This window comes from Amborella trichopoda, chromosome 10 (genome assembly GCF_054954075.1).
Source record: "Amborella trichopoda isolate Santa Cruz 75 chromosome 10, AtrichopodaSantaCruz75HAP2 v2.0, whole genome shotgun sequence".
NCBI lineage: Eukaryota > Viridiplantae > Streptophyta > Magnoliopsida > Amborellales > Amborellaceae > Amborella > Amborella trichopoda.
The window spans coordinates 27,269,324-27,290,515 of NC_142345.1; the positions used below are offsets into that span (position 1 = coordinate 27,269,324).

Sequence of the window (21,192 nt, forward strand, 5' to 3'; positions counted from 1 at the left end):
AAAAGAAAAAACAATTTGATCATGGATTACAAAAAATTCAATCATGGATTACAAAAAACTCTATCATGGGTTACAAAAAAAACAAAAAACAAAAAATTCGATCATGGATTACAAAAAAAAAAACAAACATTTCGATCATGGATTACAAAAAAAAAACAAACATTTCGATCATGGATTACAAAACATTCGATCATGGATTACAAAAAATTCTATCATGGGTTACAAAAAAAAAAAAAAAAACAAAAAATTCGATCATGGATTACAAGAAAAAAAAACAAACATTTCGATCATGGATTACAAAAATTCGATCATGGATTACAAAAAATTCTATCATGGGTTACAAAAAAAAAAAAAAAACAAAAAATTCGATCATGGATTGCAAAAAAAAAAAAAAACTATTCGATCATGGATTACAAAAAAATAGATCAAGTATTACAAAAAAATCTATCATGGATTACAAAAAAAAAAAAAAAACAAAAAAAACAAAAAAAAAAAACAAAAAAAACAAAAAAAAAAAAACAAAAAACAAAAAAAAACAAAAAACAAAAAACAAAAAAAAAAAAAAAAAAAAAAAAAATCTGTACAGGACTCGCTGATTCACTGTACGGACTCACCGATTCCGTACAGTGAATCGGCGAGTCACTGTGCAGAATCGTCCGGTTCTCTCTAGAACCGGACGATTCCCGTTTATTTCGCCGATTTGATCCGTCCATGGCGATTCCCGAGTCGAACCGGGCGAGTCCGGTTCGACTCGGCGTGTTTTTAAACACTAGTTTAAACATTTTGATGATTTAAGGAAAAGAAGAAAGCAGAGCGAGGAAAAGCATAGAGGCAAAGCAACATGGCTCCACCAACTCTTTTTAGGGGTAGCATTCCTGCTTTGGAACCATGCTTCTTATGTTATTTGAACCCATGACTAACAAAAAGTTGCTAACTTGCTATCACTTGGCCACTTCTACTTGATGTTTTAGCCTTATCCATTCATTTAATCATGTGAACAGTGTATATGTTCAGAACAGATGTATACCCACTTTCTTTCATCCAAAATCATTAATGACTATACCCAGGTATCCCACTGCCAAACTACAAAACCATTATACTGGAGTATTTGTGTAAAATCTATTTGGATTGTAAATTCTTAGACATTGTAGAAAGGGCCTAAGCGTCAAATTTTTCTTGTAAACAATTTATCATACTTAATTTCATTTTAAAAATTGATGAAAATTTCACCATATATGACTATGTGCTGACAGCTAAAGACTTGTTTCGAGAATCAATAATCGCCTACAAAAAATTAAAATTACAAATACTACAAAGGTTCTCAAACAAAAGCTATAGTTGCAGATGTCCCCATATTCATCACCATTTCCAAGTTACAACCATGAGACTAATTACTTCGCTACCAAAGTAGAACAAAAAATAACATTCGTAGTTTTAACATCATAGATCTGATATCTCCAAGAGGATGCAACCTCTACAAGGAAATAGTAAAGATGCAAAATTGTTTGAACTTTACCCATGCAATTTAACCTGCTAATTATAGAATCGCAAGAGATGGCAAGATGTACAAAACACATCATTCACAACATCCAGTAAATATACAAGGATTTGCAAGAATGATTCAATTACAGATGGTTCACCATTTTAAGTAGGATTTTGTAGAAGATACAAAAAATTGCCAGATTGCGCATGAAAGTTGGAGAAACCTACAAGCCAATATCTTGAAAACATACAATAAGAAAAGAAGAAGATGTACCGGGATAATAATTGTGCTGTATCTTGACCAGATAACCCCCGTGCATGCAACCGCTGCACGAGTAAATATTTACTTATCCAAATGTAACCCCGCCACAATAGCATCTAGAAAACAAAGATTACAAATTTATAAATATCAAGTACAAACCTATTTGTTGAGGATAGGATATTTTCTCAGGTGGCTTTGAAAAGTCCGCAACGTTGGCCAAGCTGATGCCCCATTTAAAAGTTGGAGCCCAGAAATGAACTGCATTGTTGTGAGGAAATGGGAAGATAACATGACTAGAAGAAAATGCTTGGACACTTGAAGCCTAGAGTGTGTGCGGCAAAGCTACAGCTTACATTATCACATATCAAGACATAAATGTGATTTGTTACATGCATATGTGCATGCAATATAAATACATACATCTGTACATGTGTAGCTCTACATACAGACACAGAAACGTACATCCATACAAACTACCATACAATTCTATTTCTTCAATGTGCTCAGGATTGGAGGTTTGCATTTTTAGTCTTTCCATTTTCCTTAATTGAAATGAGTGACGAGACCTCTGGTCTAGGAGCAAACATCTAGGTGATTGTAGTTCTCAGTGATAGGGAGTACTAGAGGTAACTTAATGTTAGACTAATCAGGACTGGTAAGGTGTTGGTCATTGGTGAGGCAGGTGCCTCTGCCAAATACCCTGCTGTCCCAGATATATTTTAAGCTGATCTAACATGTCACACTCAATTAAAAGCCAAGCCCCATGGGTCCTACATCAACAGGTAAGCTCACAATAGGTGTACAAATATAATTTCGCCCATCCAAGTGCCCTATTTAGCACATCAGCTAATCTAACTAGAGTAGCACTGGTAAATACGCTTGAATTGTGTCATGCTCTTCACTATAACTAGCATCCTTGTAAATTTTACTGCATTAGGCGTCCTAAACAGCAAGCCCCATGAAATGAGAACCCAAGTGATTAGAAATAAGCAGTGTGCCAGAACTCGTGCTCTTCACTATAACTAGCAACCTTGTAAGTTTTACCATATTAGGGGTCCTAAACTGCAAGCCCCATGAAATGAAAAGCCCAAAGATTAGAAATAAGCAGAGTGCTGGGACTCGCCCCCTCGCCGAGGCAAGTTACTCAGCTGAGTCCTCAGGATTCCGCTGAGTCCAGCATAGGGCCTATTGGCCCTAAAAATTAAATAAAAAAAATTGAAAAAAATAAAAAACTTGTAGTAAAAGTAAATTAAAAACTAAAACAACTTTAAAAAGTTTAAAAAAAAAAAAAATTAGAGAAAAAAATGGATTTTACAACAACCAATTCACGGTTTGGGACATTATAAAAAAATTCCAAAAAAAAGGAAAATATAAAAATAGTGATTATAGTAAAAAAAACACTCACCAATCTTTACCAAATACATCCAAATCATGTACAAAAAAATTATCAAACAATCCAAATTTTTTTGAACTTTTTAGAATTTGTTTTACATCCCCGAATTGCACACCCAATTTGGGGAAACTCGGCCTCACACGAGACCGAGTTACTCGCCCAAGTACGAGTGACCTTGGGAGTCAAGGCATACTGTAAATAAGCATCCATTGATACTTTTCCTCATGAAAACAACCATAACTCCCACAACTAGCCATTAATTTTTATTATAGATGTGACCCACATACATTTATTATGAACTGGATCATTATATATCAACTAACTACAGGCATAACTGCTAAATACAATGGACCTAAACTCCATATAAATATGGCTGATACTCCAATGACGTTCAGAAAAGGTAGCCAATTTGCAAGTCATTGTAATCTATTAAGTCTATAGAATAATTTAGCAACAAAAAAACAACGGATGAACGATCAGTTTGCTTGCAGGTTGCACGAGGGAAAAATTTAAAGTTTCAAATCATTCAACGCACTCATATGACACGCGACCAAACTCACTCAAAAATAACAAATAAAATTACTTACGGTCATGATATCCAACTAAATCAGATTTTTGAAAATTTTACCAAAGAAAAACCCCCCAATTCAAAAGCTACTCATTAATCTATTCAATCAAAGGCCTCTTCTTTTCTTTAAACTTAGAAATGCAAAAGACATCTGCTGATTCGGCCACAAATGCAAATATTCAAACACATGTCCAGGTTAAAAAATCAGACAGCGAAGTGCTCCCGATGAACCAAATCTGTCTAAAGATTTACAAAAAGATGTACACAATTACTGTGAATTTCACCATCATTTCCCAAGATTCCACCACAAAAAAGCAACAAGATATATCAGATAAAGGACTTCATTGCTCCGATTGCAACATACAAGAAGGCTCTTTCTATCATCCATGAAACAATAGAATGACGGAGAGGAGCCATTTTGAGCATTCAGATCATCTATTTCAAAGGGAAAACACCGGAAAGCATGTATCCATCGAAGGAAAGAGAATACGAATTTTTACTCACTGGTTTTGGGGCCTGCAGGGTGGTTCCAGAGGGCTTGTAGTTTTGCACCGGCCATCTCTCTCTCCCTCTCTCTCTAAAGATGATCTCTCTTTCTCTCTCTAAGATGAAACAACAATCTCGCGGTTACTTCAATCATTCACTAACATCCTCTCTCACGAGTAAGTGGATCAGTGGATTTTATTTTATTACTGGTTTGGTGGCCCTTAAACTATAGAAAAGATTATATGCTCCTGCGGGAGTAAATTGTATACTTGATCCCTCAGGCTTGTACCCTAAGTTTTTTGGACGCGGTTATGCCGCCAAGCCCGCATATGTAGAATCTATTTTTGTGATGGATTTTTGGACTTAATTTTTAAGTACATGTAATATCTAACATGGAGATCATGAATATGAAAAAATAAATAAAATTTGAAAATTAAAAATAATAGTTCTAGTAAGAAAACATTTGGACCGTTAGTTTCCATTGATTTTAGATGGAACATCTACTTTCCATGCGGTCCAGCACCCATGAAACAATTTTCCAAAAAAAAAAAAACTTATCAAACCACAAATAAATATCAATGTTTAACATTTCATCTATTAATCAAAGTAGCCTTAAAATATCAAGGAAAAGTATAGAATGAGACTATTTCGTTCGGTACAAGGTGGTCACAATTAATCTTGATTATGGAATATCAAATTGGGAGGTTGCATTTATTCCATTGACTAATCTCAAACTTCAAAAGAAATGTTCTCGAACTTTATGACACATACAAACTATCAAATTTCACATCCAATGACTGTAAATAATTGTGAGCACTTTGTATCAAAGGTAAATTGTCTCATTGTATACAATCCCAGATATCAAATTTTTAAATAAATTAAATATTTAATTTTTATTCATAAATTTCTAAAATCACATTTGGGGGCCCTTGGGTACTTAAAATATATATTACAAGTAAATAGATTACTAGGAATATCACATTTACATTGTTTTGGTACATGGGCCATTTGGTACCTATAAATCTATTACGTGACAATTCATTACAAGGAAATATGACATTTAGGTACACTTAATCATAAAGAAATGGAAAGAGATTACGAAGATTTCCCAAAAAAATCAGGAGATTACGAAGATTTCCTAAAAAATTAGGAAATCCATTACGTGATGATAGGTGAAAAATAGAGTGACGGGCAATTTTGAGAAATCTTTGGCATTTTGTTTTTGCCTACCCTATCCTGATTAAAAAAATCTTCTAAGCCCTCTCTCTTCCTAATAACCAGGTGATCCCGCTTGTCCCCTTATCTAAAGGCATCATTTGCCATATAAAAACAAAAATAATAAAAATAAAAATAAGTAATCAATTATAAATTACACAACACAATCATAATAAAAAAATATCACACAACATAATGTGATCCCTCCCTTTTTAAGCTCGTCCCCTCATCTGAAGGCATCAGTGTCATATAAAAAAATAAAAAATAAAAATAAAAATTAGTAATCAATGATAAATACACAACACAATCATAATAAAAAATTTCATACAACATAATTCTCGTAAAAGATTACTAAAATCTCAATTGAAATAACATACCTCTTTAGTCTCCTTCAATACCTATAAATTTTATACTGCAATTACCAAACCTTTTAGTTTATTAATCAAACTTCTTCCCATTTTTAACTCGTGCACTACCGATTTTGAATTTAGTATCATAAATTTATTGTTTATTTGAAATTATATAGAGATACATTTGAAAGACTTCTATAAAAAATAAATAACAATTAGGCTTATCATAATAAAATCATGTTATTCTAATCATATCTTTCCAATTACTTATCATGTTGAAACCAACGTCATGTTAGAAAACATGTGATTGCATATAAGTGCCAAAGGCACTTAAAATAAGTAAAAAATAGCGTCATGACTATAAAATGGTACCAGTTCTTATTAGAAAACCTTTTTGGAATTGTGATAATGTTATTAGTAGAAATCTTTTTGGAATGGTGATAATGTTACTAGTAGAAATCTTTATGGAATAGCGTGATGATTTTAATTCAGTATTTTAGTGGAATTTTGTTACAAAAAAAGAAGGAAATGATAATTCTGCATTTTAGTGGAATTTTTTGACAAAAAGGAAGGAAATGATAGTTTATAGGCACGTGCTGATAAAATGTTGGTAATGCATTTCTTATATTTCTTCCGGACATAGCCAAACAATAACAACGATTTCTCAGGTTACATTTAAATACTACCTAAATAGTAACAATCCATTTACAGGTAATGTATTACACAGTAATAGATTACGTCAGTAATATATTTCAAAGACTATATTTCCAGGTATCCAAACGGCTTCTTATTACTGAGGAAATGAAAATAGATTACACAATATTTCCTCAAATATCGTGACAGGTAATTGAAAATATATTATAGAGAAATAGATTAATAGGAAATATGACATTTACATTGTTTGTGTACCTTTATTACTAAGGAAATGAAAATAGATTAGACAATATTTCTCCAAATTCTCCAAATATTGTAACAGGTAATCTTTCCCCAAATATCATCACACATAATATATTGCGTGTCTAAAAAGCCGTTTTTCCTCGCTTTTGCATATATCCTATTTTCCCTCCGAAGCTCCCCTTTGCCTTCTCAACCTAAGAAGGTTACCACTTTCCTCTCTCTCAAACTCCCTTTTTCCAAATTCAAGGCCACCCTCTCAAGATCCCGTCTTCCCCATTTTCCTTTCTCTCAAGCTCCCCTTTTCCAAATTCAAGGCCACCGTCTCAAGATCCCCTTTTCCCTCTCAACTTGGGAAGGTTACCACATTTCTCTCTCTCAAGCTCCAAATTTTCAGATTCAATGCCATTCTTAAATATTGGTACAGTTTCTCTTCTCCCATGATTTTACTCAAATCGTTCATCTCTCCTCTTCTTTGCTTCTTCAACTATTCTCTCCAAATTCAAGGCCATTTCTAAATAATGATATTTCTTTCCCCTTATGATTTTTCTCGAATCTATCATCTCTCCTCTTCCTTGCTTCCTTAACCTTTATATCTCTTCATCATCTAGCCCTTCCCATATAGTCAATCCTCTTTACTCTGTCTGTCTTCTTTATCCCTCTTCGAACCTCCCTTCTTTGTTCGAGCCTCTCTTCTTTGTTCGAGCCGTCTAACCCTATTCGAGCCTCCCTTATTTATGCTCTCTTTCCAAACGACCCGTGCCGGTAAATTATAATGATTAGAAAAAAAAGTGATTTTTTTTATGAATAGGGTTTAGATCAAGACAAAAAAGTGATAAATTATATTTTATTTAAATTAAATTATAATGATTATTAAATCTTTGGAAAAAAAATGATTTTTTTGGGATTAGGGTTTAGATCAAGTAAAAAAAATGATAAATTATATTTTATTTAAATTATAATGATTACTCATTTAAAAAAAAAAAAAAGATTTTTTGGGATTAGGGTTTAGATACATAAGAAGTGATAAATTACTTACATATTGGCCTCTTCCAATATCTCAATCTAATTTTTAGAATACTTTACCATTCACAATAAAAAAAATTTAAAATACATTACCATTTATTATTTAAATTTTAAAATGGTGACTAAAATAGTTTACTATACTTATAACCAATATTATACTTTGAGGCATGACAAGCATGGTATAGTCAAGTTATCTATACATATGCATTTCAATATTAAATAGGAATATCTACAAAAAGGTTATTTATTTTTTGTGAATAAAGTTTACAATTATCAAATATTCGATATCAAATTGGATGACTTGAGGTGAGTTATAAAGTTATATATATAAATATTTTTTGAAATTTTGTAATTATTCAACGATACTAGTACAATCATGATTGTGCATACAAAAGATAAATGGTCTCTTTGTAGACAATTTCATATTAAATCGCTACGTCTAGTAAGAGGAATGGTCTCTTTGTAGACAATTCCATATTAATACGCTATGTCTAGTAAGAGCAATGTGAGAGCAAATTTAAGACGCAATGTAGATAATTCCATATTAAACCGTGTCAAGTAAGAGTAATGTGTTTCCCATATTGCATCTAAATACTACCTAACAATCCATATTAAACCGTTCAAGTAAGAGTAAAGTATTTTCCAGATTGCATTTAAATACTACCTAACAATCCATTTGCATTCAAGTAAGAGTAATGTATTTTCCAAATTGCATTTAAATACTACCTAACAATCTATTTGCATGTAATGTATTACTCAGTAATGTATTACGCCAGTAATATATTTCAAAGATAATATATTTCCAGGTATCCAAACGACTCCTTGGTGTAAACTCATACGCCATAAAAGATTAGGTCCCCATGCTTATCGACCATCCAATTTTCAGATTGTTAGAAACATAGTGTAAAACAAAAAATTTACCGTGTTCTTTTAAAAATATGCACATAATGGCTTTAAAGTGAATCTCACATTTTCTTTTCAATGTGGAAAGTATGTAATGGGACTCTTGATGGATCTTCGATTCAACCAAGGATCATGGGTGGACGATTTAAAACTGGCATGGAGTTTAAAATATACCGTCTTTAAAAACATCTCACTTGCAAAATTAGGAATCCCAGCACCAAGATCCTACCCAAGATCATGTCCATAATTGATTAAATAGGAAATATGAGAATATAGCTACAAATTGAGTATGAGGAATAAATAAAGTAAAATTATACTACAATAACACCAAGATTTACTTGGTTCAAATGGTTGAACCCAAGGTTTCGACAAGTCAAAATCTGTTACATTTTTTAGTTACAAAGAATTATCTAAATATTCGTACACTGCTCACCAAATCTCCCTTCTAAACCCTCTCTCCAAACCGAATAACATCATTGATCAAGCACTATCTTTCACAATACTACATAGTTATCGAAAATAGATCATTGAGAGCAATAAAGATATTTTATCTAAAAATGAATATTGAACCAACCCAAGTCCCCTTATGAGAATTGTCTCTTTCTAAAAGGTTATGACTTTCTTTATGTGATACTTATCTTTCTCTTGGAGATCCCTTTTTCATAATCAAAGGGCTGACTTAAAAGAGTGAGAATTAAAAGGGTGAGCATTATGTACATCATTGATCCCTTATATAGAGAACAATAGCGGCCTTGTTCTCAAAAAAAAAAAAAAAAGAGGACTTTTTTTCTTTTTGCAGACCGTAGCACTTTCGATATTTTGAGAAAAAATTTAAATTGTGAGTTTGAATATCCCTAAGCCTAACATAAAACATTCAAAATAAAATGGCCACAATCACATCTGATCTTCAAATATAAATCCGACTACAAAAAAATATACCATTAATTGTGCTCAAAATTCAAGAGTTATTTCTCAACCTTCATATGAAAAAGTGAAACAATCATGCTCATCAGATTTTGGTTACAGGTGGAGAGAGTGTGTAGCACGCTCCCATAGGAGCATATTGTACACTCTCCTATGGTCAAAAGAACTAACTATTATTGTTATTTTTTGAAATTTTAGATTTCACCTAAGAATCACCGTATTTTTTAGGTGAATGCCTTGGAATCACCATAAGATTATTTAAAGAACATTTTGGTATTTGGAGTTCTTCAACAGTGATATCATATTGCTAAAATGTTATCTTCTAAGGCACAAAGAATGTGACTTGAATCATCTTTATTGCTAGGTTCAAGAGGTCACGTCTGTACATTTATTAGGGGCCCTTAAAATACCCCCCTGTGGCACTTGAGGGATCATATTGATAGTGTACTCCTGTCGGAGCAAGAAGTCATTCCTCCTATCACTCTTGCCATAGGTAAATTGGCCAAGGAACAATGCAAAGTTGGGTTAATTTCTACTGTTTGGTTTTTACCACACTTCTATCATTATACAAGCGAAAGGGTGGATATAGGTACGTGCATAACTGCCAGTGTCAACTTTGGTCCCCTTGGGTTACTCACAAGTCAAGATATGTAATAGGGTAGGCCTCTTATGAGTCAAATGGCTTATTTGTTGTTCGTCTCTCTCTCTCTCTCTCTCTCTCTCTCTCTCTCTCTCTTAATTCTAGTGCATCATTCTCTTAATTCTATTATCAAAATGGAGTTTGGATCCAAATATTTTAGGACATGTAATCTAGATCATGGTGATTTGAATATCAAAAGGAAAAACAAATTTAAAAATTCAAAATAACTAATTTAATTTTTTTTCAGGAGAAATTGTCGTTTAAGGTGTCAACTGTACACCTCAAAACTTCATTGAAATGGTTGTGGTGATGCTGGAAAACCTTCATATTGATCATCTTGACCTCGAGATGAATGGATATAAAAATAAAATAAAAGAAGAAATGATTTCAAGTCATGAAAATAATGCATCTTGTAACACATTGTGTAGATCCTCTACTTTCAATAAAATAGTTTGAAGGCTATGTATATTTCGGATTCGGAGAGGGATAACTTAATTTGGGAAATAGAGAATGATGGACAATTTTAAGTAAAATCAGTATGTGGAGTTCTTTTATATGATTGGTGGAGATGGTCTTATCCACAACTTTCTAAAATCTGGAAATGGCTCGAGGAAGCTTTTGTTTGGTTGGCTATGCGAGAAACATATTAACTATTGATATGGAAAAATGATGGGGAGGTGGGACCAAATATTTTGCTGGGGGGTTAATGTTTCCAACAGTTGGCGATAGCATGGGTATTGCCTTCTAATATGATAGGCATCCTTACACCGCTTTCAGTGATATGATTGCCAGTGTTGGATAAGATTTGGATGACTCTTAGAGGAGTTGTGTTATAGTAGACTTGAAAAGAAATAAATATCAGGACTTTTGATGGGTCTTCATTGCCTTTTGAATATCAAAAGTCATAATTTGCATGGGTCTTCATATCTATAGGGAAGTCAATGAATTAGATGATGCTTTTGCCTAAAAAGGGTGTTTCTCTCTCTTCTTTGGTGTTGTCTCACAATGTAATTTTTGATATAGCAATAAAAGTTTCAAATATTGTAAAAAAAACAAAAAGGTGAAGCTCTATTGCTTTAGATTACTGAACATGGGTATTTTTAGAAGTCTTCCAAACATCAAGAGATGTGGTAAGTCCAACAACTAGTCCCATTACTTCTTTACGCAAGGTAGCATTTATCCAGCTTAAGCGAAGATGATCCATTGTTTCTGAAAAATGAATTCTAGGTTGGGAGCGATCTCTTCCTTTATCCCTTTTGAAGTAAGATCATGGTTGGTCGTCCTAAGAGAACCATCAACGTAGCCATAATATGGGAACGACCTAACTTTTCCACAGAAGTTCATACATATAAGTTTGATAGAGACTAGGTTTCAGGTTTGTAATGATAGAGATAGTGAGAGTTATAACAATGTGACATTAGGTGAGGAGATACTTGATGTTATCATGGTTGTAAAGAAAAGTGAGTTAAACCTCATGAGACTTTCGTCTCTAATTCCATAAAATAGCTCATAAAAAAGAAAGTCAAGCAACTCAATGCTTGCTCCCCTTTTAGAGATGGATTTCATCCAATAGAGACAGTCTATTACATAGATCGGATTGAGTCTAGTACATTGATAAATTTGAGTTTGTTATGATCATATATTACATTACAAATTAGTTTATTGTAAGTGCGATCTTTATAAATCTCATATTTATTTGAAATATCTCATCTTTGTTTGAATTGTGAGAAATCTCTGTCTCTATATTAAACTTGTGGGAGAAAATCCCATATATGTATACAAAGATGATATACAAGAAAGGAAAGAAAATTATATCTTAAAAAGGAAAGTATATCCTAATACACCTTGCCAATACAACCTGTGAGATCAAGGCAACAATATCCTATCTATAAAGTAAATAAATAAAGTATATACAATTTCACTCAAACTAGTGATGGTCGGAAGCGAGTCATTGAGAGTTAGGAAACAAGGCTTGAGAAACGAGGAGTATCATGGGATTTTGTAAAAAAAGTCAGCAAGTTGTGTGGAAGATGAAATATACGGTAAAGAGATTGTCCCAGCTAAATATTTTTGTCGACAAAAATGACAATCTACTTCAATATGCTTGGTGCCCTAATGAAATTTCGGATTCTTACACTTTTGTTGTCGCAGTATAAGGGAGTAGAAGCAGAAGATTTCACACCCAAGTCAGCTGATAACCAACAAAGCCAAACAATCTCAGCCGTTGTTTGTGTAGTGCTCTGATACCACTTGTTATGCGCCCGAAAGCTCTAAGCCCAATGGGTGAATATTTTTGTATGAAAAATAAAGCATGAAATACATACAACAAGAGCACAAAGATTTACGCGTTTCAGCCCTAAAGGGTACATTCACGAGCACGGTAAACTAAAATCCATTATACCAATGAAAGTTACATAAAATATTATGGAACAAACCTCGACAAAAAATCCAAGTCGAGTAAACTATTTTCAACCACTCTCCTTTCCTCCTTTTTACTTCTAACAATATCGATAAATACCAGATAAGAGACGCTAGAGCAATGAAAAACTTACTTTCTCTCTAACTAAAAAAGGAACAACCCAAAATCTCTATGGGATGCGCTTCTCTACAAGAAACAAATAAACCTCTTAATCTCCGAGAGACTAAAAGAGGCACCATCACAATGTTTATGTCAAAATGAAGTTTTTTTCTCTTTAAGAGGAAATTGCATCTTGTGCACAGGAAGCTCTAGCTCTCTCTCTCTCTCTCTCTCTCTCTCTCTTTAGAGGAACCACTATTCCCATATGGTAACTCAAATAGAGCATACAAAAATTTTATGCACTTTCATCTCATGTATATAAGATTAGGAGTCCATACTAAATAGGAAACTTCCTATGATATTACATATATCTCAAAAGACTAAGAGATATATCCATACAAGGGTTCTTATCTTTTTAGATTTCTATTTCCCTTATGAAACTTATCAATATTAATGTCAATCCCACATAATATGAGAATATCTCAATCCTACATAATATAGGTATATCTCAATCCCACAAAATATGACAATATCTCAATCCCACAAAATACAGGATTTCTTTATGTGGGTGATTTTGGATAGCACCAAATCCAATAGTTTGAGCCATAGTTCGATACTCAGGTTCAGTTGTGGACTGAGCAATACGTTTTTGCTTTTACTCTTCCAAGAAATAAGTGAGTCACCAAAAAAAATACAAAAACTTGTAGTAAACTTCCAATCAGTAGGGGCCCCCACAAAATCAGAATCAGTATATGCACGAAGCTCAAGAGTGGCAGATGAAGAGAGCAAAAAAGCATGATCAAATGTATCTCGAATATAATGAATAATATGTAAAACAACTTCCAAGTGTACATAACGAGGGGCACTCAAGAATTAACCGACAAGATGAACAGTATAAGCAATGTTCGGCCGAGAGATAGTCAGATAAATCAAACTTCCAACAAGCTGTCTATAAAATGTAGGATCAGGAAGGAGCTCACCATCTGTAGATCCCTCTTTCTAAAGATAAAAGTATATCATTGGCTGCCGGAGGGTGTACAAAATCAAAACTAAAGCTTATGGGAGTATAGAACGCTATAATGCACGACTTGTGGCTAAATGTTATATTCAATAATTTGAGATTGATTTTACTGAAACCTTTTCTCCTTTTGCTCACAGGAACTACAGTTCGCACTCTGATTCTATAGCTGATGTTCGTCAATGACCGTCATATCAACTCGATGTCAAAAATGCATTTCTTAATGGCGATCTTGCAGAAAATTTTTATATGAAGTTACCTCTTGGAGTTTCGGACCTTGAAAATGGAGTCTGTCAACTACGATGCACAGTCTATAGGATTAAACAAGTTCATCGTGCTTGGTTTGAAAATTTTAGTTCTGTTGTGACCTCCGCAGGTTTTCAACAGAGCTATCATGACCCAGACATGTTTGTCTCAGTTACACCCAGAGAACGTGCAATTTTCCTACTCTATGTTAATGATATGATTATATCTGGTGATGATGAGGCCACCATTCATCCGATAAAGGAACAACTTAGTTAACTTTTTGAGATGAAAGATTTAGGATTCTTAAAATATTTTTTGGGCTTAGAGGTTGCTTATTCTTTCAGTGGGTATTTGCTCTCTCAACTTAAGCATACCTCAGATATTGTTTCTCGAGCTCGTCTGGCTGATGACACAAAGAATATTGATATATCCAGATATGTATTTTAGTAAAGAGCGATCAATTCTTCTACCATGGCATGTTGCCACTCATGTTTTGTGGCAGCTTCCTCATAAATCAGTGGCTCAGAGTACGAATGGATAGAAGCAAGAAATGCTTGATAGTTTGGTAAAAAGGTTTCATAATCAACAAAACGACCAGGAAAAATAAATACCCGGTTACTACGGCAGATATAAGGCGTCTGAACAGGAGTAGCAGATGCATGTGCATTTGCTTGAAGTGGTTCATCAGCAGTAATTTAGTGTTCTACTACCAGACCATCTGTATGAAGGGTATGGGTGCGGTTTGAGAAACATTGAAAACATCATCAGAGAAAGGGACCAGAAAATAAGTGGAAGAGGAGTCAGCAACAGGTGAAGGGAAATGAAAAGGAATATGCTCAGAAAATACCACATGTTGGGATACCAAAAGTTTCTTAATCAGGAGGTCATAACATCTATATTCCTTTTGGTGGTCAGGATAACCCAAGAAACAACATTTAACTGCTTCGGCTGACAATTTATCTCCTTCAGATGCTGGCAATAGAACAAAGTAAGTACAACAAAAAACACGAAGAATATAATAGTCTGGGAGTTGAACAAACAATTGTTCAAAAGGGGAACATCCGGACAAAGTAGCAGAAGCCATAATATTAATTAGATAAACAACTATGCGAACAACTTTTGCTCAAAAGACCTTTGGAACTGTGGCTGACAGATAAGAGTTCGTGCAATTTCTAAGATATAGTGGGTTTTGTGTTCAGCAATACCATTTTGTTCAGGATGTACAAGACGTTTGGTGTTGAATATTTTCATTAGAATGTAACTTTTGAAACATCCCACTAATATACTCCCTCCCAGAATCTAATCATAAGACCTTGATTTTGGTTGAGTTTCAATGTATGAATAAAACTAGACAAAGATGTCATATAGTTCACTACGGTTATTCATAAAAAAAACCCAAGTATATTTAGTGTGATCATCAATAAAATGACATAATATTGTTACCCCTTCTTTGATGCAAGTGGAGCTGGTCCCCAAACATCAGTATGCACTAGATTAAACATAGAAGCAAATATTGAATTGCTATGATTGAATGGTAACACATGCATTTTAGAGAGTTTCTAACAGATGCATTTTAGAAGAAACAAAATTAATAATACCACGAGAAAACAAAAATTCTAATTGAGAGATAGAAATATGACCTAGACGTTGATGCCACAAAGATCGGTTATCAGGTATTGCAGTACATGCAGAGGGTTTAGTGGGAGTTTTTAAATAAAGATGGTCCAGATAGTAGAGATCACTCACTTTATGCCCAGTCCTAATAATTTTCCCTGACTGTCGATCCTGCACATGACATCCAAAGGGAGTGAACATAACATTACAATTGGAACGGGTAATCTGGCCAATAGAAAGCAGATTTATAGCAATGGAGGGAACATGATAAACACCATAAACATTCAATTTACCAGAATGATCAGAGGATGTAGTAATTGAGCCAACTTTATAAACTTTTATAGCGGCACCATCAGCAGTACGAATAGTATCAAAACAAGTTTTACAATCAACTAGAAAAGACTGATTAGTTGTGAAATGAAAAAATGCACTAGAGTCTATTAACCAGGAAACTGAAACATTATTACCTGAAAAAGCAGATGCAGTCCTTTGGGGTGACCGGGATTGTGAGAGCAAGGACTTCAATTGTTCTAGTACGAGTGCTACTGTTACTAAGCCAGTGCTAGCAAAATATTCTAATTTCTCCATTATACCAGATAAAAGAACTATCATAGATTCACTTTATACGACTAGATCAGACTTTGATTGGACAGGAAACAACATGAGGTACCTGAGTGAATAATAGGCACAAGCGTTGGCTTCTTTTTTTCTTTTTCTTTTGGATCTTTTCTTTCTTTGTTCTTTTAGAAAAATTGACCCGTCACTCTAGCCAACCCACAAGTCACAAATGTAGTCCGTCAACCACTCTACCCAACACAAAATGTGATAAACAGGACTTTTAAAATTATGTGCATCCTCTCTTCATGTCAAAGTTAAAGCAATGGGAAAAGCTAAAACCTAAAACAAGAGGAGAGAGAGAGTAAAAAAGTCAAAGACCAAAAAAGAAAGACAATTTCTCACAACGAGGAAAACAAGAGAGAACCAAAAAGACAAGAAACATACCGACTTTAATGTTTGGCGAATATCCGGTAGTTTCATTGAGTGGCTTTCAGATTTGAGATGGCGGTTTCAGATTTCATATGGTAGTTTCGGTATTGTTTCCGATCTGGTAGTTTTGACAAAGTGGTTATCGGATTTCAGATGGTGGTTTCCATAATGGTTCAGACCGATCCTACATTTTACAAACAACTTGTTGGAAGCTTGATTTATCTTCCACTCTTGAGCTTCGTGCTTATATTGATTTTCTGATTTTGAAAGGGCCACTACTGATCGAAAATCTACTACAGGTTTTTTTTTATGGTGGTTTTGACACAGTGGTTTTGCAAGGTGGTTTTGATGAACGGTTTTGGGCTCCAATATCTAATAGAGTAGGCTCTGATGCCATGCGAGAAATCTCTTTGTTTCTATATTAATCTTGCGAGAAAAAATCCCATATATGTATACAAAGATGGCATACAAGAAAGGAATGAAAATTATATCCTAATACAGCCCGTCACTACAGCCTGCCTGATCAAGGCAACATTATCCCATCTATAAAGTAAATAAAGAAAGCATATACAATTTCATATGAATATTTCAAATGTATGAAGATCTATAAAGATCTCATCTTTATTTGAAATGTCTCCCTTATCCTCCTAATTTATATCCTTAATACAACCCAACTCTTGTGGGCTTATTAGGGCTTATTTAATGGAGCTCAGAGTCTCCAAAAATATTGTTAGTTAGTCCTCAAAACAATCTATGGTTGCACCAAGAAGCCATTCATCCAATTTTTTATTGGTGGCAATATTCATCTCAACCATCTCTCCTTGTTCATCATCAAAGAAACCTTCTTGTATATTAGGAATAGCAAATATCTTCATCTCAACCTTTCCCTCCTCTCCAATATGGTTAGCCAAGTCTTTCATCTTTGCCTTCTCCTCGTCCTCCTTTCTCTCATTGCCCTCATTAATGAAGTGCAATATCTTTGCAATTGTGATTATATCTTTGCCTTGGCCCCAAAACAAGAGGTATAATGCATAGGTGACTATGATAATCCCCACTACACTGCAATACCAAAGCCAAAAACAAACACTTAGAGAGAAAGAGAGAAAGAAAGAGAGAGAGAGAGGGGGGGGGAGGTTTATATCCTCACTTTCCCACATGAATGTCCACATGAAGAATGATTGGCTCTGTGATTATCCTAGCTCCCATGCATAGAGGGCTAAACTCAGAATCAAAGAGAGGACCTATCTTCTTGATGCAACAACTTTGAACAAAGAATAGCAAAGCGGAGCACATGATACCCTATAGAAACACATGAAGAATGCTTGGATATAAAAAGTTGAACAAAATACTTCTATCATAACTTAAGTCCCACCAACCCCTTTCTTTCTAATTTGAATATTTACTTGACAAAGTTGGCAAAACAAAGTAAGGAAAATTATAAAATAAGACAAGTTATCTTTGGAAGATGAAATCACAACCAACTTTATTTATTGCATGTGAAATTAGTTGACTGGGAATGTCTCATTGACCAGGCTTAAAGTCCAACAAAATAATTGTTGAACATTGTAACATAACTCATGTTGTTAGATCTTACATCAGTTGTGGGTGATTATTGTCTTCTTATACCAAGAGTAAATGATGTTATAACATACAATCCCATAAAATTAAAGGCAAGAAATAGATACCAATATGCTTGAAATAGATATTAGTGTGTGATAAAACTATTAAAGCACATGAAATTTTGGTAAAACTTAAGGGCATTTAAGTAATTATGCTCAATTTGGAAACATTAAAACCATTTATTCATAATAAATATTTCAAACTAAAGGGTATTTAAATAATTTTGTGTAATTTTGAAACATTATAGCCATCTATTTATAGTAAATATTTTAACAACGAAAGCCATCAAAGCTGGAAAGGAGCTTAGGCGGAGCCCACCCCGTACCTCAATTATTCGTTGTGGCCTCCATTTCTATTGCCCAATTAAAAAACCACTAACTAATTCGAAAATGGTTAGGGGCATATAATCCCCACTGAATTACCAAAAAAAGAAAAAGAAAAACAGAAAAAAGCAATGGATGGATTTTTGGATTTTAATTTACACGGGGACATATAGAACCAAAGGAAGCTGAGCAAGAGTTTCATTTAACACTTAAACATGCAGTAAAGTGTCTTCTCACACTGTAAGCATAAATAAAGAGCTTAAAGCTGCGGTGCGGTCTTTCAGCAGGGGATCTTTCAAAGATAAAAGCAACTACTCCTCCCTGAGTGCTAACCATGAACAACATTACAATCAACGAAAGTGGACCCGAATTATCCTCGACACCCCAAGTCTGTCAAAAAAACAAGAAAAACAAAGTAAATAAAAAGAAGAGAGAGATCAATGTGAAGAGCCAAAGAGGAGGGAAATAGATCTTCTTCTACCTGATAAATCATCCAAGATGAACAAGCATTGACACTTAGTAGAAGCAAAATGGGACCCAAGATCCAGTTATCCTTGGAAGAAAAATATGGATCAGTAACCAAGAGAGATTTTGGTGTTATGAGGTCCTTGGTGAGCCTCATGACCACAGGAAGCACCAAAACATGGCAATTTTGTTAAGAGCAAAGAATCCAAGGCTTTCTATAAATCATAGAAAAAGGAAAGGTATCTGCAATTCCTTAGGAAGAAAAGAGGAAAGGCTAATATTGAGGAGCCCTATTTGTATCCCCTTGCCTTGTAGCGGGTGAATGTAAAATATTAGTAAGTTTATAAACTATTTTATTCCTTTTCTTTATTAAATTTATGTTCAAGTGCCCGTCAAACTTAGCTTAGCAAAAACAAATGCCAGTCAAACCAATATATTAGAACCTTACAATATTTGGCATGGAAATGAAGTTTACCACTTCGTGCTGACCTTCAAACCTTTCTCTCTCCATTATCAATGGTGGGGGATGCAACTATTCAGGTGTTCTCCTTCCAAAGTCTGTTTAAGAAATAGATTAGGTTGTGGGCTGGGCCGTGACTGGTCCCAGCCATTGACCTGCCAAAAGGGCCCTGGCCCAAGCCCTATCAGGGCCGAGCTGGGCCAAACAAAAAAAAATATAAAAGAAATAAAAGAAAAAGAAAGAGAAAAGAGAGCCCGGATGGATCGAACTAGCTTGGTCCTACCTTCAGGCCGTAGTTGCCTTGCCCTGGCCCTAGCCCAGCCCTCGGGCCACATTTAGTGCCCAAACCTTAGTTTTTTGGGCTGCCTCGGCCGGGCCGTGCCATCCTGGCACCTTAAAAATTACGTATCGAATTCTTTTCTACTAGTGGATAATCCACACCATGCCGTCATGAATCTAAAAGAAATATTGATTTAGTGTTTTTAAATTTTATTTACGATTCATTCTTCACCATTTATTTTAATTCGAGATCTGCTCTCATTTATGAGGTCAATTTAAAGCCAAAATACATTTCGAGTAACTTAGGATACGATGTCTTTTGATCCTTTGTCCATTTCTAAAGTCGATTTTTGGATGATGACCGCGGAAAGTGTTTGGTGAGTCCGCCGACTCACTCTATTCTTGTGCGGTCTCCCTATGCGATGTATTTTAGAAATATATTTCCTTCCAAAATTTTAGAGTTTGATAATCTCAGCCAACAATGATCTAACAATGGAATTTATAACTCCCGAGGGAGTACACAATCCATTTACAACCCCTAGAATAATCTCAGCAAAAAGAAATTCTCAATAAACTTCTATGTGACATAAAAAATGGGAAAGTATAGAATGAGACTATTTACCTTTGATATAAAGTGGTCATAATAATCTTGACCATTGGATGTGAAATTGTGTGGCTGTAATTATTCTATTGACCAAGCTCAAACTTCAAAAGAAATTTTTTCGAACTTTATGAGATATCTAAGCTATCAAATTTCATATAAAATGGTTGTAAAGAATTGTGACCACTTTGTATCAAAGATAAATGGTCTCATTGTATACAATTGCATAAAAAATAAGCCTCAAGATTGAATAAAGACTGTCCAATTTTAAAGGGCTAGATTCAAATGCCACAAAATTTAAATTTTGATTGGTTTTTCATTTAAAAATAATCTAGTGATTGTTTTATGGTTTCCAGCCTTAAAAAATAAACCCACGTATTTTGATTAAGGGATCAGATACACAGTATGCTCCTGCAGAAGCACAAACACATATATGCTTTCATTTACCATTTTCAATCCCCATTTTGGAATGGCAAGGTAGTAGCGGTTAGGTTTGTCAGTCAAAGTTGGAAAGAATCGGAACCTGAGGACCATAGTACGGGTAACCAGATATGATTAAGTCTATGATCAACGCAACTCTTTCTCTTTCTCTCACTTTTGACAAAATAAACTCTTTCTCTCTCTCAATCACAATGTGAACAAGTCGTAATGCAAGTGGAAGAATTCCAACGACAGTAGTAATATTATATGGGATTGTATACATTAAAACCAATTTACTTTTCGTATAAAGAGGTCACAATTAGTTACAATCATTCGATGTGAAATTTGATAGTTTGGATATGTTACAAAGTTCAAAAAAATTTCTTTTGAACTTCGATTTTGTTCAATAGAATAAATGCAACCACTGAATTTTACATTTAATAGTCAAGATTATTTGTGACCACCTTAGGTATATCTGTATATACTTTTCCATATTAT

The 21,192-nt window shown here is 34.2% G+C and overlaps 2 protein-coding genes across 4 annotated transcripts in view; both read right to left on the reverse strand.

Annotated features, from left to right (window-relative positions):
• Window positions 1-4,361, reverse strand: part of LOC18424900 (mitochondrial pyruvate carrier 4) — a 39,657-nt gene extending 35,296 nt beyond the window's left edge. For all 3 annotated transcript variants that reach the window (XR_002279385.2, XM_020661799.2, XM_011630876.3), the window contains exons 1-3: window positions 4,210-4,361; window positions 1,904-2,002; window positions 1,757-1,809 (exon numbers count right to left, since the gene is read on the reverse strand). Coding sequence is in view for 2 of the 3 variants with exons in the window: in XM_020661799.2 (XP_020517458.1) it covers window positions 1,757-1,809; window positions 1,904-2,002; window positions 4,210-4,264 (207 nt within the window). In the remaining variant the exon portion in view is untranslated. The remainder of the gene's footprint in view (window positions 1-1,756; window positions 1,810-1,903; window positions 2,003-4,209) is intronic.
• Window positions 4,362-16,711: 12,350 nt separating this feature from the next.
• LOC18424901 (WAT1-related protein At4g08290) lies at window positions 16,712-19,190 on the reverse strand. Its single transcript, XM_006829473.3, has 4 exons — window positions 18,951-19,190; window positions 18,707-18,859; window positions 17,674-17,825; window positions 16,712-17,585 (listed from the first exon to the last, which is right to left on the reverse strand). The coding sequence occupies exons 1-4, from the start codon at window positions 19,089-19,091 to the stop codon at window positions 17,261-17,263; spliced, it is 771 nt and encodes a 256-aa protein (XP_006829536.2). The 5' UTR covers window positions 19,092-19,190; the 3' UTR covers window positions 16,712-17,260.
• Window positions 19,191-21,192: the final 2,002 nt, after the last annotated feature.